Source organism: Excalfactoria chinensis, chromosome 21 (assembly GCF_039878825.1).
Source record: "Excalfactoria chinensis isolate bCotChi1 chromosome 21, bCotChi1.hap2, whole genome shotgun sequence".
Taxonomy (NCBI): Eukaryota; Metazoa; Chordata; class Aves; order Galliformes; family Phasianidae; genus Excalfactoria; species Excalfactoria chinensis.
In genome coordinates this window covers 5,570,425-5,596,717 of record NC_092845.1, presented here as the reverse complement: position 1 = coordinate 5,596,717, position 26,293 = coordinate 5,570,425, and the positions used below count along the sequence as shown (strand labels likewise).

The following is a 26,293-nucleotide window of genomic DNA, read 5'->3' as shown; positions in this document are numbered from 1 at the left end:
GAGTGGGGAGGGATGCGGGGCTAAAAAAACAGGGAACGAGGGAAACGGGGCAGGATGAGCGATGTATGGCACAGACACCATCACAGCTCCCACGTGTGGCTATCACGCTTTAGCCAAGAAGCTGTTCTGGGGGCAGAGCAGTTCTGGCACAAGGTCTGGCTGAGAGACGTTTGCAGACGAAGCTGCAGGCTGCAAAGTAAAGCAGAAATGGTGAACAGCCAATAGCTTTGTGGAGGTGCAAAGGCTCGTGTCACACAGCACGGCCCTGTGCAGGGCTGTCCAGCTGAGGGAAACGTTCAAAATAAAGGCTCGTTCCCCTTGTAACCAAAATAAATGAGGGGAGAAAATAATTGCCGTCATCGGGGCGGGATGAGATCACTGCGTTTACTCAGCCCGAGCAATAAGGACATGGAGTGAAATATTTGTAAAAGGCTTTTCCACTTCTGGACTAATATAGACATTATCTAATAACTTCTTCCAGGAAAATGGTGATCTAATGTGCGCTGAGAAAACAGAGCTGGTTAAAAGGCAAAACGAAGCTCTGCTGTACCTGCAGCCACAGCACAGCTCCCCGGGCAGCACTGCCATCACAAACCCAACAGCACAGCCCCACTACCACTGTTTGCTTCTCGAGTTTCAGTGTGAACGAGGGCTCAGAAGGAAGCAACAAGCCCATGTGTGGGCAGAACGGGCTGTAATGGGGCTGAGATGGCTGCTGCTGTGAAATATATGGTAAAGGCTCCACTTGGGAAAAGCAGTTTAGATTTCATATAAACACAGCCAACATGGCTACACGGCGATCCTCCCCACCACGCCGTGCTGCTCAGCGTGCAAACGGAGCCGTACCTTCCACAACATCCCTCTTGTAGTCGCTGTCGTTGTCGCTGTCCGTGGGCCGATAATAGATATAAAACCCTTGGATGGGGGTGTTGTTGTTGCTCGACGTAATGTACTGGAAGAGAATTCAGCAGACAAGAACAAACTCAGTGGATTTGGTCATTAAGGTCAGAAAAGAGCTCTGAGATCCCCATCGCACCCCTCCATCCTGCTGACCACAGCCCATCACCCCGCCAACACTTCTCCCATCACCTGAGCTGCAGATGACACCTCCCCCTCCCACACCATTTTAATGACATTCACTTGGGGTTCGACCATTAATAAGCTGAAAAGTTGAGCATATAATGGAAAGGAGAAGCTAAAACCATCCTTGGCTCAGCCAGAATTCAGGTCGCTCCAATCCAGCTCAGAATATTTGAGTGTAACTTTAAGTTATGCGGCCTCCCGAGGAACAAGGGGTTATTTCAAGTTTATTATCCTTAACATCTCTTAAGACTAAGCTAGCAGAGCAAACTAACACCGGGAACTCCACACGTTAAATCCTCCAAAGTACACCAGGGGGTTAGATTTCAAAACAAGAGCAAAGAATTTCTGTGGCTTTCAGTAAGGACTTTAAAGCACTTGTTTACAGAAGACAAGGTACCAGGGGAAAGGCAAACGCTTCTCTAACATGAGTCCTCTGCTAGAAGCGAGGCAAGAGGACGGGTTTCTAAAGGCAGCACAGCACTGGTGCCAGCTCAGCCAGGGGGGAGGGAACCGGTGGGTGATGGTTGATGAACTTAGTGGCTTCTTCCAGCCATCTCATAATGATTCTTAATGACCACAGATTCCAAGCAGCAGGAATTGCAACAGACATGGCCAAAACCATGTGAGCAGAGCCAGGGCTGCCCCTACTCACCGTCCACTTCAGCATGATCTGAGTGTCACTGATGGCTTCAGTGTAAGCAATGTGGGGCCCGGCGATGGGGCGGCTGGAGAAGCGGTGGGTGAAGCCTGCGACCTGGTAGGGGCGGGACGCGGCGCTGCGGGGGCTCTCCCCGTAGTTGTTCACAGCGATCACACGGAACTTATACATCTCTCCTTAAAAGGGAAAAAGGGCAAGAAAGTGGCAGTGAAACAAGCACCAGAACCGGGATTCAAGGAGAGACTAAACAGATTAGGGAGCAGTTTTTGCACAACATCCAGTTGGGAAAAAAAAAAAAAGCCCTCAGAACTCGCTGCCACAGACTGATGTGGCCATCGGAATATAAACAGCTCATAGGAGCCATGAGGGAAACGCAAAGACGTTGCACAGAGATGGACTCCATCAGCTCACGAAGCAGTGGGCACTGAGAAGAGCCTTCAGCAGGAGCTCACTGCCCCTTCCCTCCGCTCCTTCACTAAGCTTTTAGGGCTGGACAACAGGAGAAAGCAAACCGGAACGCACAACTCCTCCTCAATGCATTTTCTTCTCTTTTTGCATTCCGACTGTTTACCAGAAGGACCATTAAGTTCATAATAGCAACAGTACACAAACCCCCTCTCTGCATGAAGAAGCATTAAATGACGGTGCGGGTGTTTCTCTTTTCCATTTGGACAGCCAGACACCAACTAGAATTCACATAACAGAGTCCCATCCCAAAGCTCCCCCCTGCACCAGCAGCCACCTGAAGGTGGAGGAGCAGCCCGCAGTACCTGGCTCCAAACTGCGAACCTCCACGGACAGCTTGGAAGGAGAAATGCTGTCGGCTGCAATCAGCCAGTCGCTGCTCCGTCCCACCCGCCTGTACTCCACCTTGAAGGCTGTGATGGGGGAGCCCCCGTTGGCTCGAGGAATCCAGGTGACGTAGACAGAGGATTCGGACGCGGTGGAGATGGTGGGACGGTCGGGAGCTTCTGGAACTGAAGGGTGAAATTGGGTTACAAGAGAACCAGCACAGCTGGAACTTCATCTTCTGGAGCAACTGATTAAAGGAGTTCATGATCAAATCAGACTTTGTGCACTAACGCAGAGAATCCCAAATCCTATCAGTGATCCTCTTACTCTTCTGGAAAGGGTGCATGAAGAGAAGGATGGAGGAACAGAATTACCCAGCTCAGTGAGGTGACATCCAAATGGACGTGCAGCGCTGCCCAGCCCACCTCCAATGGAAATGGGAGCACAGCGAGTGAATGGCAAAAACAGCTTTTGAACCTGCCCCAGGCCCCAATGAAACTTCAACCCACCCCACCACTAATGAGCACTACATTGCCCAGACCATCACTTGGAAGAAAGGAGAGCAAAGAGCAAAGGAGGCATGCAGCAAACGGTGTACTTACGGAGCTCACTGGAAGTTACAGACAGCATTGGGACAGAGAGAACAGGAAGAGCCGTGTTAGTGAATCTGCTACAGCCACTGTGAGCACCCAGAGCTGCACGGCACCGCTAACCCCCCTCATGGACAGCCTGGAGCAGCCACAGCAGCAGAGCTGGTGCACACAGCGGGGCACACAGGGCCCCCTCAGCCGGCTCCTCTGATGTAAAAAGGGACTCTGATATTTAGCAGGAATGTGGGTTACACACAGAAGACTTTTATCTCATTTCTGAGAGCCGAGCATGCAGGTGACAGCGCCCTTTGAAATCCTATCTGCCCTCTAGATTAGGATGTGCATCTGTTACATTCCCAGCCCCAGTACTTCTCCGCACAGAAGCCGTACAGAACACACTGCTGTGTGCTGCCCTGGGCCGTGCAGGAACCGCACCAACCCACAGCACAGCCAGCATCACACTGGGAGTGCAGAGCAGGAGCAGAAAACCCGACAGTGTGAGGGGCTGCTTTGGTCTCACCCAGGTAACACAACTCCAGGAGGCCCCACAAATAAACAGGAATAAGGGAGGCAACACAAGCAGCCAGAGCAGCAAAAAGCACATGAGTTCAGTTGGGTGCACCACCCTGCATCCAACACGAGTAGAGGAGAGACAAACAGCCGCAGACCCACCTCCACTGTGCCGAGGTACATCAGGGAGCACCACTCCGAAATTGTTGGTCCCTTCATGGACAACGGGGTGCTTTGGGACGCCCACCGGTGGAGAAGGAGCCTGTGTGTTTTTTGAGGATGACGTTCTTTCTAAGGAACACGAGACACACACACAACCCATCACCCCAGAAGGTCAGTAACGAAACCAGTGATGCTAGAGCTGCACAGATGTGGTGGGGTGGGGGATCTTCGTGGTCTTTCCAACCCGAATGGCTGCGATTCTGTACCTTTGCTGGTGCGGAACGTCAGCATGGCAGGTTGGCCTTCTCCAGCGGCGCTCCTGGCCACCATCAGCACTTCGTAGAGGCTGGAGGGCTCCAACTCGCTGAGCCGCAGCTCATTCTCGCTGCCCGGGACGCGCACTGTGTGCCAACCCCCAGCGGAGCCCACACCGTCATCCAGCTGTGCGGGACAGAAACAGAGCTCAGCACCGACGGACCCCAAAGCAATACTCAAATCCATGACTGCTCTGCACACAAACACCCCGAGGACCTCTCTAACCTGCCAGCTTCCCTCAGGTTTTCCTCGGCCTCTCCATGGTACGTTTGTTGGGTGGTGCCATCTCCAAACACTTTGCCCTCAGATCAGCACTTCTGCGGCTGCCTTCACAGCCTCCCCCACCATCCCACCCCACAAACGCGATGAAAAACCAATCATTTTCTCTGCTGAAGCACACTGAGGGCAGTCCCTTAATGCTCGACCTCTGCAGAAAAGCATTACCCCAAATCCCGAAGGAAAAGACAGAGTCTACCAAAAATAAACTACCAAACAATATAAGACTTTAATATAACATGGGAGGCAAATCCAAATGCCACGGATTATCAAGGGTTATGCCAGAGGTCTCTGTTCCAGTGCTCCCCTCTGAAGAGATCCCTCTTCCAGTGCCGTTATTCCCCACTAATTTTCTTTTCTTTTCCCCCAAAGAGGGAAATAAATAAAATCATCTATGACACAAAGCGAGCACCTCCCTAAGAAAACACAGCAACTCCCTGCTGAGAAACGCACGAGTGAGCACATTTCATGCGGAGAGAGAGGGCTGTTAGGGAGGGTGAGCACCGAGGGGTCAATCGGAGCCGTCAGCGCTCACGTGAGCCACCACCTCCCTTCGGTTGAGGAATTGTATCAACAGACTTTGGCATCGGGTTTTCAGGAACTAACAGGTCAGACACCAAAGCGCTCCCTCCAGGCTAAGACAAGATCAGGATGTAGAGGATTAAAAAGCTTATGAAGAATAAACCCAATAGCTTTGCCACAAAGGAAACTGTTTGCTTGGAAGAACAGCATTGCTTGGCTCTCAATTCCATCAGCTCGCTGCAGACACACTTTTCAAGGCCATGAGAGGTACCTGCTTAAAGAATCTCAGCTCCATGTCTGATGATTTCAGTCTAAAATGGACTGCAACGTGTTGCTCCTTGGGATGCAATCCCTTTGATGTGTCAGGCTAACGCTCAGCTTTCCTTCTGATCCCAATGCAGCCATAGCAAACCCCTTCCAACCTTTAACATCACTGATGCTGAGTGCAACGTGCCCTGGAGCCCAATTCCCCATGGCCATAATGATACCATAACAGAACTAAGATGGGAATCAGCCCCACACACATCTAGACAGAGCAGCACACTGCCTGGCATAGCCACCCAGGAACAAACTGCCCTCGTGGCCGCAGCAAAGCTGCAGTTCAGCTCCATGTGAGGCAGTGCTGCCCGCATCCCATGCCCTCATTAACACCAGCCAGTGACCCCCCAAGCACAGCAGGAGGGCCCGTTACCTTGCGGTACTTCACAAAGTATGCGTTGATGGGCAGCCCACCGTCCCGCCCCGACCGCCACACCAAGGTGTACACGTCTGGGCTGAGTGTCTGCGGGGGGCTGAGGATGATGGGTGCCTCGGGGGGGGAAATGCTGCCCCACGGCTTGTCTGTCGCAGCTGTGTCCAAACGCGGCTCTGTTGGGGGTGAGCTGGGAATCACCTCTTCCACACCGGAATCGCTGCGGCTTTCATCACCCTGGGCAGTCTCCGTGAGAGACATTTCTTCTGCTTTCAGGCTGGCTTCTACAGGGAATGCAAAAGCAGCCTGGTTACACCATCCATGGGCACAGCCCAGCACAGGGCGCAGCAGCACCGTATGTTAACAGCAGAAACATACAGCTCCACTTGTGACACAACAGAGTCATTTTAAATTAACTGCAGTTGTACAAGGAACTTTCCATGCCCCGGACCGGCATGCACACAAGAGGACATTCTCCTACCTCCATCTCTGAGGTCTCTGCCGTAATTTCAATCAGCTTTGAAAGCTGCACAACTCAACTACTTCATCCCAAAACGTACACTGAGAATGACCTCAGCTCACAGAGCGACCCAACGCTCAGCTCCACACCAGTGCGCCCCGAGACCCCCGGCCCCTGCAGCCCATGGACTGTGCTGGTGGGAAATAAAACACATGGGAGTGCGGGAGAGGCCACGGGACAAAAAACCCACTGTTTGGTGGATGTGGGGCTCAGCAGGGCCGGGGCGGGGAAGGGGCGGCAGGTTGGACGTCTGACACTGTGCAGGACAAGAAAACGTCAGCGCTGCGGAGAAGGATGGCTGGGAGCAGCACTGCAGCCCAGATGTGCCGAGCTGCGTCCCTCCCGCGGAGCCGTGGAGGTTTATGTTACGTGCGGGGTCTGGAAGGGGAAGGGAATGAAGGGAACTTGGTTTACAAAACAAACAAATTCCTCGGTAACGCACAGCCCAGGCAGCGCTGGGCCGGCTGACTCGGATTCCTCCAAACCTCCATTAAAATACCAGCAGCAAGTGTGGCTGCTATTTTTGGCCACTTTTTAAAAAGCTGGGAAGGGGAGGAAAGCTCTCTTTTCAAAACGAAGACACTCCGCAAGCCTTTGTTTCTTCCTATTTGTTTGGGAACGCAATGCAGCTCGGAGGCAGGAGAAGGGATGGGCCCATGGAGAGGACCCCGAAGGCAGGCAGGGCTGAGAGCCACCGCAGCCCCGGAGGGAAAGGGTCCCTGCTGCTGTCAGTGCGGCGGGGAGAAAGTGATGCATTGCCACATGGAATATTGGAAACAAATGCTGTCGCGGCTCCGGGAGCCAGAGGGACGGCGCAGTGTGATGGACGCGGGTCTGTGGGTGGGCACTCAGGGTTGGTGCCTGCTGGCCTGGGGAGCTGCGGTTACGGCTGGTGACAGCAGACCTGCAGTCATCGCTGTGTTTATTGCTCCGGGACGGGACTCGTCGCCGACTGGCAAACCAGTTGCGTTTTGCTTTCAGAAAAACAACCCCGGGTAACAGTTTCCATGAGGCAGCTCTGAGCCCAGCTCTGGCTGCTCAGCTCCTGGTGTAACTGCTGCCCATTCACATCCACACACAGCCTGCTGCTGGCTGTGCCACCTCGAGCGCCCGCTCCTCTTCCTCAGCCCCACAGCCCCGCCAGTGTGACCCACCTGGGTCGAGCCAAGGGCTGAAGTGCCCCAAATCCCATCTCCAGCAGCAGCCAGAAGCAAAGTCTGGGGAAGCTTTATGCCCGTTCATCTCCACGATGACCGCCCTGCCTCTCTTTACATGGAGGGGCCAGCAGTTCCCGACCTGCTGGCATCCCCTGTTTGCACAGCAGCAGAGCAACCTTTGTGCTTTGCCATCAGTGCAAACAGATCACATTCCCAGGTGCTCATCCCCTTCCCAAACAACTGAAGGGTTCTCTGTCTGAAGCTCTGCCAAAGGCCAGGAAGCCCCTGCAGGGTGCTTTGTGCCAGCTGTCCACCTCCAGCAAATCTTCTCCTTCTCGTGCTTTAAACCAACCTGCCCAGCACCACTCACACCTCCTGCAGTGCATTTCTCTCCTTCATTTCCATTGGACAGAAGCTGTTCTGCAGCTATGGGAAGATTCTGCCACGCAACCACCGCAAGAGTCTAAAAGAGACTTGCAGTGCTGCAGACACGGGACCCCAAGGCGATCATCTTACATTGCGGTGGTTTCTCACTATGGTGGTGGCTTGAGCGGCCGTGTCAGCTTTGAAGCCCATGCAATGAACCAGGTCATGGAGCAGATCCAGCAGAGAGGAAAAAATAAATACATTTCTCATCCAAACGCTCTCAGCTCTGCCGGAGTGAGGCAAAGCACAGACACAAACTGCTGGGGCAGAGCTGAGGTTCATCCCACTCCAATGCAACACACTGGAATCGCAGCTCACACGGTCCTGCAGCGCCCAATGAGCACCTGGCACAAACTGCTGCCGTTCAGCTGACGGGCTGAGCGCGGCTCTGACACCAATGGGGGCTGCTCAAAAACCCCAACAGCTCCCAGAAAGTACTTAAGGACTTTTATATGAGAACCAAATGCCGCAACCACGCCGCACCACAATCGGCAGCGAGCACAGCGTATTAGAAACCGATAAAAGCTAATAAACAAAACATTAAACTTCAACTCACAGCCATAAAACTCTGAGGCGAAGCAGTTGGGTTTTGTTTGATACAGGCTGAACCCTGGGATGACATTTAGCTTTGCTTCCATTCAGCCACGTCCAACAAAAACTCACAAATGAACCACTTGATGGGATCACACTCACTCCGTTTTTTCCCCCTCCCCTTCCTCTAAGAGAACCTTTCAGCATCTTTGCAAATCATAGGAATGGGCCAATTGGTAGCAATGAAACTGGAAATACGGGGACACATGCATGAGAATCCTGAATCCCACTGGCACTCAGCTAAACATCCAGACACAAGGTGCTGTAAGAGCTGGAAAACGAGGTCACGTCACACTCAGGTTGGAAATGAGGAACAATCTCTTCTCCAATGAGCGGTGCTGCTCTGCACAGCTGCCCAGGGAGGGGGGGGTCACCAACCTTAGGGGTGTCCCAGAGCCATGGGAATGCAGCACTGAGGGATGTGGGCAGTGGGCACGGCGGGACGGGTTTGGGGATCCCAGCCTCCATGATTCTGCTGCTCTAAAGCTGATGGAAGCACACAAACCACTCCGCCTTCCCTGTGCATTAAAGGCATAACTGCAGTACATGCAGAACTGCCTGGCTCAGTCTCCCCAGGGGCAGAAAGCAAAGCCTCTCCACCCAAGAAGGGGCCAAAGCCACTGCGGTGCCTTGCAGCAAACCTGCAGGACATGGCATCACCTCCAGAGCTGAAAATTGTCCTGCTAACTTAAGGGTATGAAAAAGGCTTAATTGCTCAGCAGCCCACACTGCAGAATACCAGTTCATCCAGTCCCGATTCCATTTCAGCATAAATTGTGCCGAATTTAACCACAAACTGGTTTAATTGCAGCTGGCAACCTGCGTTTCAAATATCGAGCAACCACAACACCTCAGAAACACCTGCAGCTCTCACCACGCACCTGTCAGCACTGATCTGCACCGTGTGCTGCAGAGACAAAAATCAGCGAGGGGAAAACACGGCGGCATAAAGCTTCAAGTCACCATCGTGGAGGTGTCCCAGGCAGCCATGCGGCACTGCGGGCACGGCAGGGTGGGCTTGGACTGGGCACCCGGGGGCTCTCATCCAACCTCAGTGATTCCACAATACTTATAAAAGCCGAATTTGCTTTCCCGCAGTGCTCCTACCTGGCTGCACACGAAGCTTCCCGGCCGACTGCGCAAAGCCAACGCCATTATCCGCCACACACTGGTACACACCGGCGTCCTGCATGGTGACACCACGGATCTGCAGGCTGCCCCCCAGCAGGAAATGCCGCGGGGATGGACGGAGGGGTGCAGCGTTGTGCAGCCAGCTGAGGGCTGGAGAGGGGGTCCCGTGGGCGGCGCACCGCAAAGACACCGTTGTGCCGATGGCCACGGTCTCGTCTTGCAGTCCTTTGGAAATTGAGACAGGTTCTGAAAAGAGAAATAGTTCTGTGTGAAGCTCCGTATGTATCCGAGCCCAAACCCTGAAAAACAACACTGGAAATGTGAAACAAACTTATTCCATACAACAGCTCAGAAAGGACCACGCAGTGCTGGTTCTGCGCACCACAGGGCTGCTGCTCCCCTTGATTTGCTCATTTCAGTGGTCTTTTCCCTCTATTCCAACCAATCATGCTTGCAGTAATGCTGTTCATAAAACACTTGTACTTCCAAAATAATTCTTTGGCAACGTCCCCGTAACAAAAGGTGCATGCAATGTCAGCAGCCCCCTTTCCAAGTTCCCCTGAGGTGTGCACTGAAATCCAAACAAAAACAGCAACGGAGACCAAAACCTCAAAGGGGAAAATGACCACAAAGGAAAGGGGAGCAAAATGAATTTTAAGCTTGTTATGAACATGTCTCTGTTTTAATACGCAACCTGCCACGGGAGGCGAGACACAGCCGGCCATGAGAGCGGCTTTATTTCTTACCGAGCACAGTGAGCGAGTAGTTGGCGTACATCAGCTCCCCCAGCCCGCTCTCCAGCACACAGGAGTAGTTCCCGGAGTCCTCCGGCTGCAGCCCATCAGTCACCAGGTGGGAGTGCTGCAGGGCCCACCTGCCCCCGCGCAGCACATCATGGCCGTCCTTCTCCCAGCGCACAGCGGCCACGGGCAGCCCTGCAGCCACGCACTCCAGGGTGAGCGGGCTGTGCTGCAGCACAGATAGCACCTGCGGCTGCCGGGGGTGCAGGATGCGGGGCTGTGCAATGGAGGAGCCTGGAAGGGAGGAGAGCAGGATCAGTTCTGGCACTTCTCGGCTGCACGCTGCCATTGCACAGCACCAAAGCCTTGCACAGCCTTCAGCACACGTTCTGGCTGGTCGCTGACCCCCTGTACACAGCAGCCCACCGCCCAGCCGAGCTGTGACTTCTTCCCTCCAGCTCCATTCGCTCTGTGAGGTGGAACGGAGCACTCACGTGTGACGACGAGTTTCCTCCCGGTGGGTTCTATTCTGAGGTCGTGAGTGACGGGGTTGTAGGCAGCACACCTGTAGGACCCCCTGTCCTCCATGGACACATTGAGGATCTGCAGGTTTCCCGACGGGAGAATGAGGTACTTATCTGAACAAGTGGGGAAGAAGAAAGGCATCTTAACTTCACCTCAAATAAAGGCAGACATTTTCTAATAGCCTGTCACACAAACTGACCCACCCTGCATCTGGAATCATGAAGAAATCACGCTGCTACAAACAGGACATTTTGTTACAAAGGGGTTTGATGAAGCACAGGACGGTGTGCACACATCTGCAGCACTGGGAGTCCCATCCAGCCCCATGGCCGCCCGCTGGGCGCTGCTCCTCACCTGCAGAACGCAGCAGCCACTTGCCCCGCACCCGGAATCGGATCTGAGCTCTGGGGTTGCTCTTTGGCACTGCGCAGCTGATGAGCGCCGTCCCTCCTTCCTCAGCCTCAATGACGGGTGTCAGCGATGGGTCAAAGTGAGCCAGACCTGCAGGGAATTGCAGGAGGTGATGAGCAGCTGAGGGTGGGAGAGGGAAGAGAGGACCTGGTGTTCATCATGGGCTCCAACGGCATCACAGAGTGCAACTGAAACTAATGCACGGAGCTTTCTCATAGGAAGCAGTACAGTGCTTTTGCAATGCTGAACCCGGCGGCGTCCTCCACTCATTGCTGTGAGCAATGCAGCCAGCTGAAGGCCTCAGCAGCACCTTCAGCCGTGTTGCAAGAACCTCAAAAGGAAGGCAGAAATGTGAATTCTGCTCCTCTGGGCCCTTCACGCTCACAGCATCTCCCAGCTGCGCCACTTTCCTACGGCAGCCACCCCACGGTTCTCCTGAGAGGGTCTCGCTATGGGTCACTACTCTACCAAAACACCTCTCTGAAGAAATCTTCCTCCCGGGGGGATTTTGGCCATGCTCCATAGATGAGATTCCCTTACACAGAATCACTCAAACCCTGCCTGACAAAGGCCCGATTCAGACAGTGCTGCGATCCAGAGCAGACAAACCACGCTGAGGGATGAACGCTGCAGGAACATGGCACAGCCAGTCAGCTCCACGTCGTGGGAGTCACAGCGCGTCATCCCAGCTCCACTGAATGCCCACCTCCAAGGACTGAGATCCGCAGTGGGTCCCAACGCCCGATTCCCCCACACAGCATTAAAACAAATCACACAACCTCATTGAGGTCTCTGTAACTCACGTGGAGCGAGGAATACAAACCAAACTGACTTACTGCCTATTGACACCACCGCAGCCCTGCTCAGAACTGCGCCCGCGCTGCTGTTGGCCACGCACTGATAGCGGCCAGATGTGGCTGGGCTCAGGGAGGCGATGCTCAGAGACCCGTGCTGGATTTCCACCCCTTGCAGCCCGCTGCCCAGCGGCTCTCCATCCAGCAGCCAGGAGATGTGTGCTGATGGGGGCTCAGCAGAGCAGTGCAGCACCACGGGGCCACCGGGCTTCTGGACGGCAGAAATAGGCTCGGAAGTAAAGCGGGGAGTCAAGTCTAAAAGGAAGCACACAGTACTGTTAGTGAGCATTATCTGTCAATGCATTTATACGAGCACCCACAATGAGACCCAGAGAAATGGGTGCGTAGAGAATATGGCCACACTGGATGCAGAGCAAATCCCCAACAACGTTTGGGATGCTGCCCTGCAACGTGCAGCTGCACTGCACTGCCCTGCAGAGGGGCTCAGATGTGACTGCAGGGGCTGAGGGTGGGAGCAGAACGATGCACTGAGCACAGCAAGGCTGCGTGGGCAGCAAAGGACCCGGGAACACCAAATGCACAACTTCATTGGGATGAGTGATGGATTGGGCAGCATTATCTGCACCGCAGCAAGGAGAGCAGACAGGGAAAGCTGCTCATAAATAAAAGGCTGAGCTCCAGAAAACTTGGTGAGGAGAGTCCATTGATCTGCCAGGAGAAAATTCCTGCTTGTTGGAGGAATTTTTTTTCCTGTTCTGGCCAACAAAACATTGGGAATTATTTCCATTTGTTTTCTGCGGGATTCTTTGCTGAAGATTTCATACAAACCAAGTGAGAAAACAGCACTTAGCACCAACAGGTCCTGTTTGGTTAGAAATGGGGGGGGGATGTTTGCAGATAGGAAGAGCAGCAAGGAAAAATGCGTTTGAGTTTGTAAATAAGCTAAAAAAGCCCAAACAGGACGAGCTGAGAGCAGGGAAAATGAAATCCAGGTTGGATACGGTTTTCTCATAGGTGGGGCCCTCAGCTCACGCTTTGCCTCTCAGTGCAGCCCGTCCAACTGCTTCCAGAGATGAGTTGCAGATGAGAAACTGAGCATTTTTAACAACACCATAAAGCCAACTATCTGCATAGACATAAAACAACGCTGGAAATTAAAGCGTGGCTTCACTTAAAAAACAACAACAACAACTATATGAGATCCATAAAAACGGTATCTAAGCATTTCTCGGGGCTCCAGATGGACCATTGTAGCTTTTAATTAGAAAACTGCTTTTCCTAATAGTCGGGTTTGAACCTCAGGGCCAGCAGTGGTGGCTGCACTGCCCCGTCCTGCAGCGCCCGCACTGTGGTCACAGCGGGCAGCGCCGACCTGCAGATGGAACTCATCTCCCACGACGGCTTGAAAAACAAAATTTATCCCATTTGCTTTATAACGACTGCCTATGAAGTGCTAAAAGTAGTAAAAGCTTCTTTTTTGTGCGGTTACATTAAGACAAGCTGACTACACAGAGCAGATGTGTCAATTAAAACCATCCCTCTGCTTTCTTCTACACGCCGGAGCCGTTCCAACCACCGCCACGCATCGACGTTCACAGCTCACAGATCCCGCTCCCCTTTTCCTTCACAAACTGCAAACCCCTCCCAGCCCCACGGGAACTGAGATGCGAACCCACAGCCCGGCCCATCCACAGCGACCCCAAAGAACAAAGCTCTGGGGCTCAGCCTCATTGGGCTCAGCCTCACCCAGCAGGTCCTTACCTGAGCTACTGGCGGAGATGAGTGCGGTGGCGGCGAGCAGTGCATGCAGGCACGCAGGGGCCGACTGCATAGCGCCCGGACAGCAGGCACCAACACGGCTGCAAAGCAAACACACAGATGTCTATGGGAAGGTTCAGGAGTTCTTCTTTTAGCTCCCCTACAACAAAGTGTTTGAGGATGAAAAAAACAAAACATGGCGCAACCAGGAAACGGCCAATATTCTCTGCAATATAGAAACCATCTGCAAAAGTGAGTTACAAGTTGAGCTTCACTGTGTTTCCAAGTCCTATTCTTGATGTAAGATTTTTCCGCAGCTGGGATACGCGGCACACGCACCGAGCCGCGCTGCCTTGATGAATGGGACTACTTGCCAACCAGAGGAACTGAAGTCCAAAATAAACAGCTTATCTATCGCAGATAATATTGTTTGCAAACAATAATCGTTTGGCCATCCATCAGCAGCTCCACTTGCTTAACAAGGCATGAGGATCCATGTCCCACAGCAGCAGCTCACAGTCCTGCAGCCGCTGATGGGGAACGCTGCCCGCACTCAGCAGCCCACCAGGGCAGCATCACCAGCAGATCCCGATGTGCACAGAGCTGCTCAGGTTGGAGAAGTCCTCCTGGATCCCTGCACCGCACACACTGACTGCACCGCTCAGTGCTGCAGCCCAGGACGGTGACCCCCCCACGGCCGCACCAGCACAGCACTGCCCTTTGGGAGAGGACACATCCCCAGCAGCCACTAGGACCGCAGATCTCCCCTCCCCAGGAGCAGAAGCCCCGAACACAGTGCAGGTCTCCAACGCAATGCTCTGCACCCCAGGGCCATCATGGAACGCTCCCTGCTCCCAAACAGCCCCAAAGCCCACAGCCACCTCTCACTGCGTTTTCTGCTGCCCTCCACCCCGCGATGATGAATAAGATCTGAGCTCATTTAGCGCAGTTACTTCATTTATCAGTCTGCCCGCAGCTCACCATACAGCCCTGCTGCTGATAACACCCAGCACTACATGAGACGTCTCATCTGTCACATCGGTGCACAAACTCCTCACCCACACAGCAGCCGATGGAAGCACATCTGGGCAGCGCTCCGCTCCCAAGGACCAACATCCAGACACCCACGGCTACACCATCCCACGGTTTATTTAAACTCGCGGCGTTTCATCATCAGTGTCACCGTGGAGTGTCTGCGCAAAACACGCGTCGGGAGAAGGCTCCAACCATCATAAAAACATCAGATTTTATAGGACTATTTACTTCCAACCGCTTCTCCCCGCGATTCCGCCTCGAGTTCCCAGTGACAGCTTTAGGAGGGGAGCGGGATCCCGAGGAGCTGCGCTGCTGTTTTGGGGCAGCTTCACCCGGGGCCTCCCAGGTCCTGGCAGCGCGGCCGCTCCGCTGTGAGCGCAGAGTAAACACGCAGAGAACTTGTTAACATCAAACGCTGCTCTGAAGAGGGTGGGGGGCAATGTTGCTTTTTGCCAAATCTTCCCCTGACTATTTATTTATGAAACGCAATGAAACGTATATTCTAGGTCAACTTTAACCCCGGCACATGGAGCTACTGGGTTATTCCGCAGCTGTCTTTTCAAACAAGGCCAGCTCATTATCTTTAACTAAACTTTATCTTTGGAGATCTACTTTATCCGGGCTCTGATTTCCCTCTGTTTATCTTTCTCTTTACATGTTCCTGGCTGCCAGTGTCAACAGCTACTCCTCTCCGACCCAGCAGTCTGGCTGGCGGAGCGGTGAGACGTCAAACAGAGCTCAGAGCAATGGGGGCCACCGCAGCCCAACTGCAGGGAGGAATGAAGCAGCAGCTTTACCTGGGCTGGCATCCTCAGCAGCACCGCCCGGAAGCCATCACAGACCTCTCCCCACATCACCTCTGAGAGCACCGCAGACTCCACTCAGACACACAGATGGAGCCCACGAGTGCTACACAACCCAAAGGAGATTTGCTTTTCCTTCCATGTTTCACTGCAGAGCCCCCAGCAAAGGAGAGAACAGAGACCACAGCTTGCTGTTCTGGGGGTCTTCAGACACTCGGTGGATAAACTCTGCCTCAAGCATTACATGCTAAAACAAATCCAAGTGTTGAACTGCCCAAAGGAGGGGAAAATCAGAACTCCTCTGCTCCGCCATCACTTCAGTACCATGCAGCTCCCACTCCGACCACTGCCTGTGACAGCAGGTTCTGCCAAGGGCCAGCAAGGTGCTCACAGGGCAGAGGAAGGAGCGCTTTGCTTGGATGCCACTCCAGTTACACATCTCAGCCTGCAGGGTGAGCGCACCCAGGAACATCCATGGCTTCACTCCCTGCCCCTCACCTGAGCTCATCCATCCCCACCACTGTGGCATCAAATGCTCCACGTTCTGAAGGAAGAGGTGACACGGACAGGATGGGTCTATTTATAATCCTTGTGGAACGCCAGTACTGACAGGAATTACTCACAGCAACGTTAACAGAGTGGAACTGAAGCGGCCACAGTTCCCATGGGCAGAGCAAAGCCTTTCCACTCCCAGTGGCAATCTCAGTGACACACAGCAGAAAGCCACAGCGTGGCCAAAGCACACACTTATCCCACCTCCACTGAAACCTCTTTATCTAAAGTCAGTTCCCAGTTGTTTTCCTCCAACACTTGACCTCTTTGCTGCTCTGCTATATCCCAGTCAATGGGAACAAGGAAGATAAAGGGGCTGTGTCAGGAGATTGAGGAGTCCCAACCACTCCAATGGACGCCTGCCTGCAGAAAGTGCCCCACACACACAGAGCCATAAATAAACACACCTGATACCTTCTGGGAGATCATTAGGAAGACAGATGGAGCACTCCCAGGGACAGAGTAATTCTAGTTGTGTGCCTCATTTGTCACCGATCCCTCATAAATGGTCAGCAGCAGCCCCAGGGACAGCCATGCACTCATCAGTCACAGCCCCATGCTGCACACCGCTGTCGTAGCATCCCTCAGTGCAGGACTGGGATCTGTGCACCTGCTGGAGCTGTGGGCATCCCCACTCCCTGCAGGCTATGGGAGCAGACGGCCTTTAAGGGTCCCTTCCGACTCAAAGCATCCATCAAACTCCCCATCCTTTGGATGACTGCCGGGACTGCCCCGCTCCCACACCTGACCACAAACCCAGCTCTGCCTGTAGCTGCTATAACCTCATCCTGCAGCTACACTCCATGCAGAGCCACCACCACCACATTCCCTCCCAGCCCTCCCTCCCAGCATCTGACCTTCAGTGTGGGTCCGGCACACCCGGAGCTAAAGGAGGACGGGATCCCTTCGCTCGCTCCGCATGGAGCCCTGCGAGCACCAACTCCGCACAGCGCCAGGGAGGAGGAGGAGGAGGAGGAAGGAAACGGCAGGCCGAGGAACAGAGGGAGGTATTCAGGTTCCCCACTCCACCTCCAGGAGCTGACAGCCCTGCGAGCAGCCCAAGGAAAAAGTGACGTCTGCCGCCGCAGCGCTGCCCAGGGCTGAGCAGACCTGAAGGTCTCAGCTCTCCATCCAGCCCCGTCCCCCCCGGCTGCAATCCGAACAGGCTGCAGCAGCACTGAGCGCACTCTGTGTTATTTATCTTCCTGGCAGCTCTGCAATCCAATCAATTTTTAACTCGCTTTCCCAGATCCTCGCTGCACCAACAACTGCAGAGTTTCAAAGCAGCAAAATTTGGGGCAAATGAAACCCCCGGAACGAAGCGAAGCAGCGCCTTCAGTGCAAGCAAGCTGAGTTGGGTCATTAAATCTCACACCAAGACACCCTCAAAAAAAAAAGAGTGGTATTGAAGCCTGTGGCATTCCAAGAAAAAGCAATCAGACATTCCTGCAGCCCCGGCTCCTCAGTGATCTGCAAAGCCTTTGATCACTCACTGTCTTCATGCTGTCCTCCTGGGGTCCGGCAAAATGAGTGTAACAGCTGGCACATAGACTTCATTAGCTTTGTGCGGGGCGCAGCGTGGAGTGCAGCTCTGCTGTCAGTGCACAGCACACACCCCGTGCACACACACACACACACACACCTGCACACACCGCCCTGAGCAGGGCTGGAGCACCCAGAGCGATCCCAAGCAGCCCCAGCGCCATTTTTATCAATGCTTAATGATCGCTCAATCATTAGCATCAGCCTTTAAAAAGCAAATGCAGCACCTACAGTGTTCATTACCCTCCCCCTCCCCCCTTTTCAGGGTCTCAATCGAGGCAGTCAAGCATGCAAACTGATCCTGTCGCCAGCAAAAGCATTTCCTTTCACTGTGGTCAGCCAAAAGCAGGGGAAGAAAATGGAAGTGACTTGGAGTTATGGCACCAAAAAGGCCAGACAAGCAAGGAAATAATCAACTCCACATGAGCCACTTCTAGCCCATCACAATGCAAAGGGCCCACGACTAACCCCAGGAAAGGTCAGCGGGACTATGGGGGTCAGAAGCTGAAAAAGGCAATAGTGAGCAGCTGCCAGCTGCAATAAGAATCAATGTGTTCCTAATTACGCTCTCCGAGAGGACCCCAACACCGAGGAGTCGAGCTGCAGTCACAGCTAGTGTCAAACCAGAGAAAAATAGAAGTGCTCCCATTTTGCTCCCCCCACCCCAAGCACTGAAACTGCAGTTTCTGTGTTACTAAATTGCAGGAAGCCGAGCGATGGAGATAAGCAATCAGGCATTTACGTAAGGGTTGGGGTTTTGTTCAAACACCATAACCAGGAATGATGGCATCGCCAGAGACGGGACTGCAAGAGTGGCAGCAATAAAGTTCTGTTCTCCAAAGGGCTCCATGAATGCTGAGCCCTGAGCAACCAGCCCAGCACACCCCGCGTCCCACAGCACGCTTCAATCCAAGAGGGATGTGGCTGCATCCTGCAGTGCAACATCAGCCCTCATGGCAGCACTGGGTGCTACGGGACAGAGGTGACACAAGAAGGCGTGAAGGGGCTGAGCACAAAAACCGCCCCGGCCCCAAAGCTGATGGAGCAGCTCAGCCGAGCTGGATTCCTCTGTGCTGCTCTCAGGCCTGGAAAGCCTCACGGCTGGTATCAGCTGTTGGACCCGGATCAAAGTTTAGCTTTCCATTAATCCTTTGAGTAATAAGTGAAGCTGATAGCGAATTTTTTCGAGAAGACAGTCGAGATTACTCAGATACTTAATTTGCACTCCAATATTTCAAGAACACCTTGACTTGAAAACCTCAGCCTTGGCGTACATATGGTCTTGATAGAAGAACGCATGCTTTGGCATGGGCTGAAGAAATGGATTTGTGAGCAGAGTGAAGGAAAGTTAACGGTTTGTGTGCTGTGCTCCTGCAGCAATGCTGCTCTCCCACAGCACGGCCGGCTCAGCCCCTGCTGGGGGCACCTGAAGGTGTCCCATTGGGACAGCAGGGATGCCCCTCCGGTCCCACCGACCCACAGCGCTCTGCAAACAGGCACCGTGAGGCACTCAGCTTCATTAGTAACCTCAAAGGAGGAGGCTGACAGTCCCCCTGCTGCCACGCTAATGAAGTGGGTATGGTTTCTGAGCTTCTGGCCTGGGGGGAAGAAAAGGAATGGAGCATTAGGCTAATGTACAGCTCGGCTCTGCCGCAATTATCTTTAAATGCCTAACTAAGGGCTTTTAGAGCCCGAGGGACCCCAAGGTATCATTAGTGTAAAGGTCCCAAAGCAGCCCTCACCCCTACCTGCTCCCATCCCCAGACCTGCAGCTCAGCGCTGTGCTCTCCCCGCTGTTGGCAGCGCTCCCCTCTTCTTCCCACACCACCAACTGGATCTCCTGGTTGGCAGCCAAGTGATCTCACTGCGCAGCATTTCACAACCGCTTCAGCCCAGCACCTTCCTCCAGGGCAGCGTGCATCCCCTGCCTGCAGCACCAACACACGGGCAGAGAGGGGAGCACAGAGCGGGAGGAAACAAACACCCATAGGGGGAACAGCTCATCCCTCGGCAGCAACAGCCCCCAAAAACACCAAACAGCCCCTTGTGCCCCCACGTCCAACTCAGTGTGTTGGAACTTGCAGGACCCGTGCTATCCGTGATCCCTTAAAGGGAAGCACAACTGTTAAATCCACACCTGCAGCCAGAATTTATAGCAGCTCCATCGACTGCTGTCTGACATCATCGGCAATTAGGAGCCTGTGAACTCATGGCTGCAGGATATGGGAGGTGTGCAGGGAGCGGTGCTGCACGGCTCTCGCCCAGCCTTCAGAATTCACTGCTGGTGGAGAGAGAATCAAAACAGGATTATGCATGAGAACTGAGACACCGACCAGCTCTGACTCTCCTCTCTGCTCCAGATTGTTGCTTTCCTCCTCGCACAGCTTGGCGCCGCGCTCAGCAGATAACTGCAGCCAGGACCGATCCCACCCCACGTCAGCATCCATCCCATAGCAAGAAAAACAAGATTAAGGAGCACCACGGCATTAGTCTTCATTTAAACTTGGCAAGGAGAGCAAGAGCTCTTTCTGTTGGCTCCTCTTTGTGTTTTCAAGCAGTCTCAGACTCAGCCAGAGAAAGGTGCCTGGACTTTTTAATAGTTGGGGATTAGAAAGGACAACACTTGTACACTTGCCAGACCCCAGATAAGTCGTGAATGCTTGGGTTAAGCAGGCGAGCATCTGCCTCCTGCAGTATATACATTTCCAGAGTGAAAATAAACAGCTTCACACCTCCTGCTCGGAGAAGGGCTTCGGCTTCTTCTGCGTCCTCAACCTGCAACCTATCAGACAAGCAAAGGGCACGGGGTGAAGGTCACTGCCAGCTCCTCCTGCAGCCCACAGGAGCGGCTCACGTTGGGACCCGGCGCTGCCGCACTGTGCAGAACCGGAACCCCCAGCACCCACCATCCATTATCCCCCTCCTGGGCTCCTCTCTGCCCCATCCCAGCAGGCACAGCAACGGGAAGCGCCTCAGCCTGAACATCAGTATTTAAGGTTATACCATCGGGCCCAACATTTCAACACGTTCCGAGAGTTTGGGTAATAGCTTTTCTGATGACATCCGCTGCCAGCTTCCTTCTACACCCTCACAGAGATGTGAAGGATACATTCCAATTTCATCCTGCAACAAAGATTAGTGGCAAGAACAGAAAACATCTTCTGTTCCAAAAAACCCTCGGGGTTTTCCTCCTCAGCTCACGTTTCATTAGAGGAGGCTCCAAGCTCCGGGCCGCGATGTCACTGGAAGGTATTGAGGCAATCAGCCTCCGTGCCCCGCCAACAGCACGGCTTGGGAAGGTGCTGGGAAACAAAGGTTTCCTGAAACGACTGCAGGCTAAATAATTCCTTAAAAGTAACAGTGCTCAGCACACAGCACGGAGAGCTGGGCCTGCATAGCTGCAATGCGAGAGCTGCTTTCTGCAGGGAGGGGAAAGGGGCAAAAGCCACACAGCGCCGTTACTGCTGATGGACGAGGAACATCGCCCAGCAAAGCTGCGGGCAGCAAAGCCCTGCACGGCACAGACACATCCAGCACCGCCTTCAGCATCCCAGCCAACACAGCCCAGGGCAGACAGAAGCACAGCTGGATGCCGCCCCTGCAGAGCTCAATGCCACCACGTCCCCACGGGGGGCAAACCAAAGCAACGACAGCCAGCACAGCTCGCTGGGACACACTGCAGGCAGCTCCCAACCCTCACCCACCTGCAGACATCTGACACGGCCCCAGGCCCGCCCCCCTCCCCCTCCACACGCTGGGATTTCAGCGGGCCCCCGCAGAATGAGACGGCGAAGAAAGACGCTGTTTGGTGGGGGAGGAGAGGCACACACGTATTAAACACATCATCTGTTTGGAGTGCTGGCTCCTGCTTGTTCTTGGTTATATTATTCACTCAGGAGTGGATTAATCCATCACTGCAAAAGAATCTCCTGATCTCAGAGATAAAGGCAACAAGTCATGTACTGACTGTCTGTGGATCCTCCTGAGAACCTCCAGCCTCCCTCATACCCTTATTTGGGCTGATCTATCAGCTCTTAACAAACAGCAAGCAAGAAGGGAAACAAGAACAGAAGAAACACCAACTCACAACAGGGACTGCAGTGGGGAGAGCCCCGCTCGGGTCCAGGGGATCAGAAACCACAAAACACCTCCTCTGGTTTGCAGCCACCAACTTCCTCCACTCTTGGTGCAGTTCCCCACGATGGCCATGTCCTCAATGAGGAGCACTCATAGGGGTCACCTCCTACACCAGCACGTCAATGAGAGGCCTTTGCTTTTCAGCCACACGGATGTACTCTCTCAGGTGAGAGCTGAGGGAGGGAAACCCCCCATAGGAACCAGGAGCATCCCCAGCTGCATCAGAGCGGGCTGCTGCCCAGCAGTGCCCACACACATCCCAGGGCACCGCAGGAGGAATGGGAGCTCCTGCAGCCCCCGAGACAGCAGAGGGAGGGAAGGAGCAGCACCAGGAGGTGAGCAGGGCAGGAGCGCAGCCCACAGCCACCGTCACTCCACAGATGTAATTTGGTGGTGCCCAGCCCTTCCCAGAGCACACAACCCCTTTGTCTGAGCATTACACTGTGCACCATCACAGCCCAGTTCCCACTGCAGCCCTTCCCCTCCTCTGCTTGTAGGTTTGCTGCAGGGAAAGCCCAGTGAGCAGACTTGGTACCACTCCGAGGTCGAAAACATTCAACTTGCCTTTGAATTAAACAAATAAGGCTCAACCACTCGGTTCATTATCAGATACAATGGTTGAAGTCTGTGGGGAAAACTAAACAGCAAAATCCAGCCCATAAATCAGAGGTGTGATCAGGCAGACAGGTGAGGCCGGGGGCGGTTTCACGTTACCCAGCAGTTGGGTCTCCTGGCCCGGCCCGCTCTGCTCCCCCCGCTGCTCCTGGCATTGCCCCCCTGCCAGGCAGGACCCAGCAATACTCCAATGGAGGGAGCTTATCTTGTGATGCTTGTCAGGGGAATTACCACTGTATTTTTTAACCTTCTCCTCCTCCCCCCCAAACCGTTTCAGAACAGCTTTATGGGGCAAAGTATGGGGGAAACAGCAAAGCCTTCCCCCTCTGCAACACTTAGCTCAGCTACACCACGAGAACGCGGCTTTATGAGCCAGCTAAGCTCATTTCAAACCAGCTGCTGCCAAAAGGGGCTGTGACCCCACCCCCCCCACCCCTGTAGCCCCCGCAGCCATCAGAAAATCCAGGGCACCCATCAGAGCAGCAGCGTCCCACAGCACCAGCCACGGACCCTCTGCTCTGAGCCCCCGGCTGGTGGGAGAGCTCCAGCAGCTCACAGCGATGGGAGAGATGGGAACACAGCTCAGCTCGCGTGATTGTTTTCCCTTCTGTTGGAAGGCAGCAGAGATTTCTCACATCGGAAGAGCGAGGGCTTAATGGGAAAGGCAGGTGGTGCAGGCCGTGCTGAACACACGGCTCATCCCATGCTGATAACTGCACCAGGACCAGCAGCACAGCACCGTGATGAGGCCGAGCAGAGCCGTGTGACACACTCAGCCCTGGAAGATGCAGCGAGTCATTTACCAAGGAAATTGCTGGAAGAACACCCAGAAAAAAGCAGCGTGCACATCCACAGGCAGCTATCTATTCCAGGAATTCTTGAGACGGGTAATTGGAGACTGCGCTCGTTAGCACGGAGCCTTCGTGCTGAGCTTGCGGAGGAGACTGTAGGGGTTGGGATGGGAAGAGGGAGGATCTCTCCCTGGAGAAAGAGGGAGAGACAACAGCAAGTTCAGGCAGTGCTGGGAATGCAGCACTGGAAACTTGTCAGATGTTGCACTGCAGAATAACAGCACTCGGGATGAATCGTTCCCATGCAGCTGGGAACGCTCCTCAGGAGCAGAGCTGGTGCCAGCTGAGCCACCAGACTGCAGAGCAGGGCACAGGGCAGGGCACAGGGCAGGGCACAGGGCAGGGCACAGGGCAGGGCACAGGGCAGTGCCTGGTGCCCAGGAACCGGCCTGGAGACTGAACTGATAGGAAAGCAGGAGGGTCCCATCAAGAGGGGAACCGTGAGCAGCTCCCCTCCACACAACCAGCACTGACTGCACGGCTCAGCTTCCCAAACAGCCTCTGACAGCACTCCTCTGCACTTAGAGAGCTTCAAACATGGCCTGTATCTGAACACGTGTGTGTCAGTGAGAGGAAAATGACAGCTAAAGCAGGGAGAGCTGGAGGCTGAGAAAAGACTGAGGGCTGCAAACAAAGAAAAGGCACCGCAGACCTTGGGCTGTTATTAACTAACTCTTCTAGTTACAGGATGGTTCACCTCACAGCTTTACAAACCGGAGACACGCTGCAGCAAGTGGGAAAGCTGCAAACTCGGTGCTGGGGTTCCCTGAGCACATCAAACCCAGAGCAGCTCCAGGCCCCTCTGGAACCGCATCCAGGAGCAGCAGAACCCGCAGCTGTCACACAGACACAGCAGCAGCCCCAGGATGGGGCACCGTGGAGCTGTGCCAAGCCAAATAAAACCGATGAAACAAAATGCATCTTCAGACAGTTGTGCAGATGGCTGCGTGCATGGGAGCACTGCGAGCTGCACAGCAGAGACACAGCCCTGTACGAGAAACCCAAATCCACGTTGAGTTACAAAATAAATTCATCCTGACACAATTTAACCATCTCACGCTTCCCAGTTCAGTGTTGGAAGCTGAAGCTCCTCTGTCCTTACACTGATGGCAGGGAGCAGAGCAGGATGGCACCCCGAGCTCCCAGCAGGGCTCCCACAATGGCTGAGAGGTACTGGGATGAGGAACACCAGCACAGTGCGCCCATGCAGCCAATCCATCGCTGTGCTTCACTGTTTCCACATCTGCAGAATCAGGCTTGAAACAAGTGAGTGTGTTTCCAAGCTTTGACAGTTAAAATCCTCAAGTGACATCACCTGAAGTCGGAGCACAGCTGCCTTATTCCTCTGGCACGCGGCCGCGCCAAAGTAAGCACGAGCCCCAGTTTATGGGCTGACAGCACACCTCGAGATGGCAAAAGCACTGCTGGGGTTTGCCCCGCAGCACTACGGCCCCTCCTGGCTTTTTCCTTGCTTTCGGGGGTAAGAAACACCACATTAAGGAGCGCTGAGCCCCAGCAGAGGGAGCACACAGGGTGCGCCAACCCAACGGGTTTGGTGGAACATCAAGAACGGTGCTGACAAGGAGGAGAGCGATGGGAACCCATCGAGCAGCACAGCCCAGGGTGCCCTCCGTGGTGCACGGGAGGGGAGCAGAGCACCCACCCCGACACGGCCGCTTACAAGCAGCTTAAGGGTGTAAATCGCGTTAATCCCGGTAACAAAGCTCCAGGCTCACCCTTGTATGAATCGCTAATCCCTCTCCACCGGGCTGTCCCCATCCAGAGCCCGGAGTCAAAACAGCGCAGCACCGAGCGGCGATCCCACCGAGCAGCCCGAGACCCCAACGGCTCCGAGCAGCTCCGGGGGCTGCAGCACCGCTGCGCCCACCTGCCCAGAGCCTCCCTCTTGTTGCGGAGGGGATGACTGGGAAAACGCACGTTTCCCGTTTTATTGCTCCGTGCATCGGGCTCTCCCCGAGGCAGCCTCCAACAAACGCAGCGCGTTGGTTTCAGTCTCACGAGCAGCGCACGTTTGGTTCGCTGTAACAAAAGCACGCAGGTCACAACCGTAACAACCATAACAACATTAACAACCGTAACAACCACGCCGGATCAAAAAGGTGAGGATTCACAGCACTGCTACACGAGAACTCTCACAGCGCAGCGGCACTGACTGCAAAAGCACCTTTCCCTCCAACCGAGGGGGTGCGCAGCGCCCGCAGCTGTCGGGACGGGCAGCGCTGCAGCAGCGAGAAGCGCGAGGACGGCTCTACCTGCCTCGTGCGGCGATGACGGCCGGGCTGCAGCCGCAGAAGGGGGAGAGCGAATAAGAACGGAACGGAGGCAGCGCGAGCGAGAGGCGAAGCGGGGGGGGCCGGCTGTCACCGTGCCGGGGTCGGTGCACGCGGTAACGGGCGGCGCTCGGGCCGAGCGCGCACAACCCCCCCCTTGTCCGCAGCACTCACCGCTCCGGGGCTGACAGCTCCGCTCAGCGCCGCCGTTCGGGGCTCGGGGCGCAGCGGCTCGTGCCGGGGGTGCGAAGCGAGCGGCGCGCCGCGTGCATGCGGGCAGCCCGCAACGAGTCACGCCGCGCCCGGCTGCCGGCGGCCGCATCCAGCCGGGAAGCGCAGCTCCCGCGTCCCCCAGCCCGCAGGGAAGCGGACCCGGCCCCGCAGCCTGCAGGCGGGGCGGGCGACCCGGCCGGGCGCCTCCCGCCCGCTCCCGCGAGCCCCGCCGCCCGCCGCCCCCGCCCCGCGGAACGTACCAAGGGCCGGAGCTGCGGGGGGAGAGTCGAGGAGGCCCCCGCGGGAGGAAGCGGGGCGGTGGGCGCGGGCCCTTTAAGAGGGAGGGGGGGCGGGGCGCGGTGCACGCCCACCACGGCGCGCGCCCGCGGGCGGCAGAACGGGAGGGGGGCGGCGCGCGGTGCGCGTGCACGATGCGCGCTCGGCTTCGCTGTCTCGGCTTTTTGCCGTGCAAACGTTCCCCGAGCAAAACAGCGCCTCGCAGCCCCGCGTGCCGCGGGAGGCGGCTGCTGCTGCCCGAGCCCCGCGCAGCTGGCCGTGCTTTGTGCAACCCGCTTGTCTGC

At 55.0% G+C, this 26,293-nt stretch overlaps 1 protein-coding gene across 1 annotated transcript in view; it reads right to left on the bottom strand.

The window, feature by feature from the left end:
• Window positions 1-25,929, bottom strand: part of CDON (cell adhesion associated, oncogene regulated) — a 36,710-nt gene extending 10,781 nt beyond the window's left edge. The window contains exons 1-13 of the mRNA XM_072354992.1: window positions 25,674-25,929; window positions 13,677-13,774; window positions 11,937-12,209; window positions 11,044-11,190; window positions 10,659-10,802; window positions 10,171-10,458; window positions 9,401-9,670; window positions 5,600-5,883; window positions 4,062-4,236; window positions 3,796-3,924; window positions 2,512-2,718; window positions 1,736-1,917; window positions 847-952 (exon numbers count right to left, since the gene is read on the bottom strand). Of these exons, the coding sequence (XP_072211093.1) occupies window positions 847-952; window positions 1,736-1,917; window positions 2,512-2,718; window positions 3,796-3,924; window positions 4,062-4,236; window positions 5,600-5,883; window positions 9,401-9,670; window positions 10,171-10,458; window positions 10,659-10,802; window positions 11,044-11,190; window positions 11,937-12,209; window positions 13,677-13,746 (2,275 nt within the window). The 5' untranslated portion in view covers window positions 13,747-13,774; window positions 25,674-25,929. The remainder of the gene's footprint in view (window positions 1-846; window positions 953-1,735; window positions 1,918-2,511; window positions 2,719-3,795; window positions 3,925-4,061; window positions 4,237-5,599; window positions 5,884-9,400; window positions 9,671-10,170; window positions 10,459-10,658; window positions 10,803-11,043; window positions 11,191-11,936; window positions 12,210-13,676; window positions 13,775-25,673) is intronic.
• Window positions 25,930-26,293: the final 364 nt, after the last annotated feature.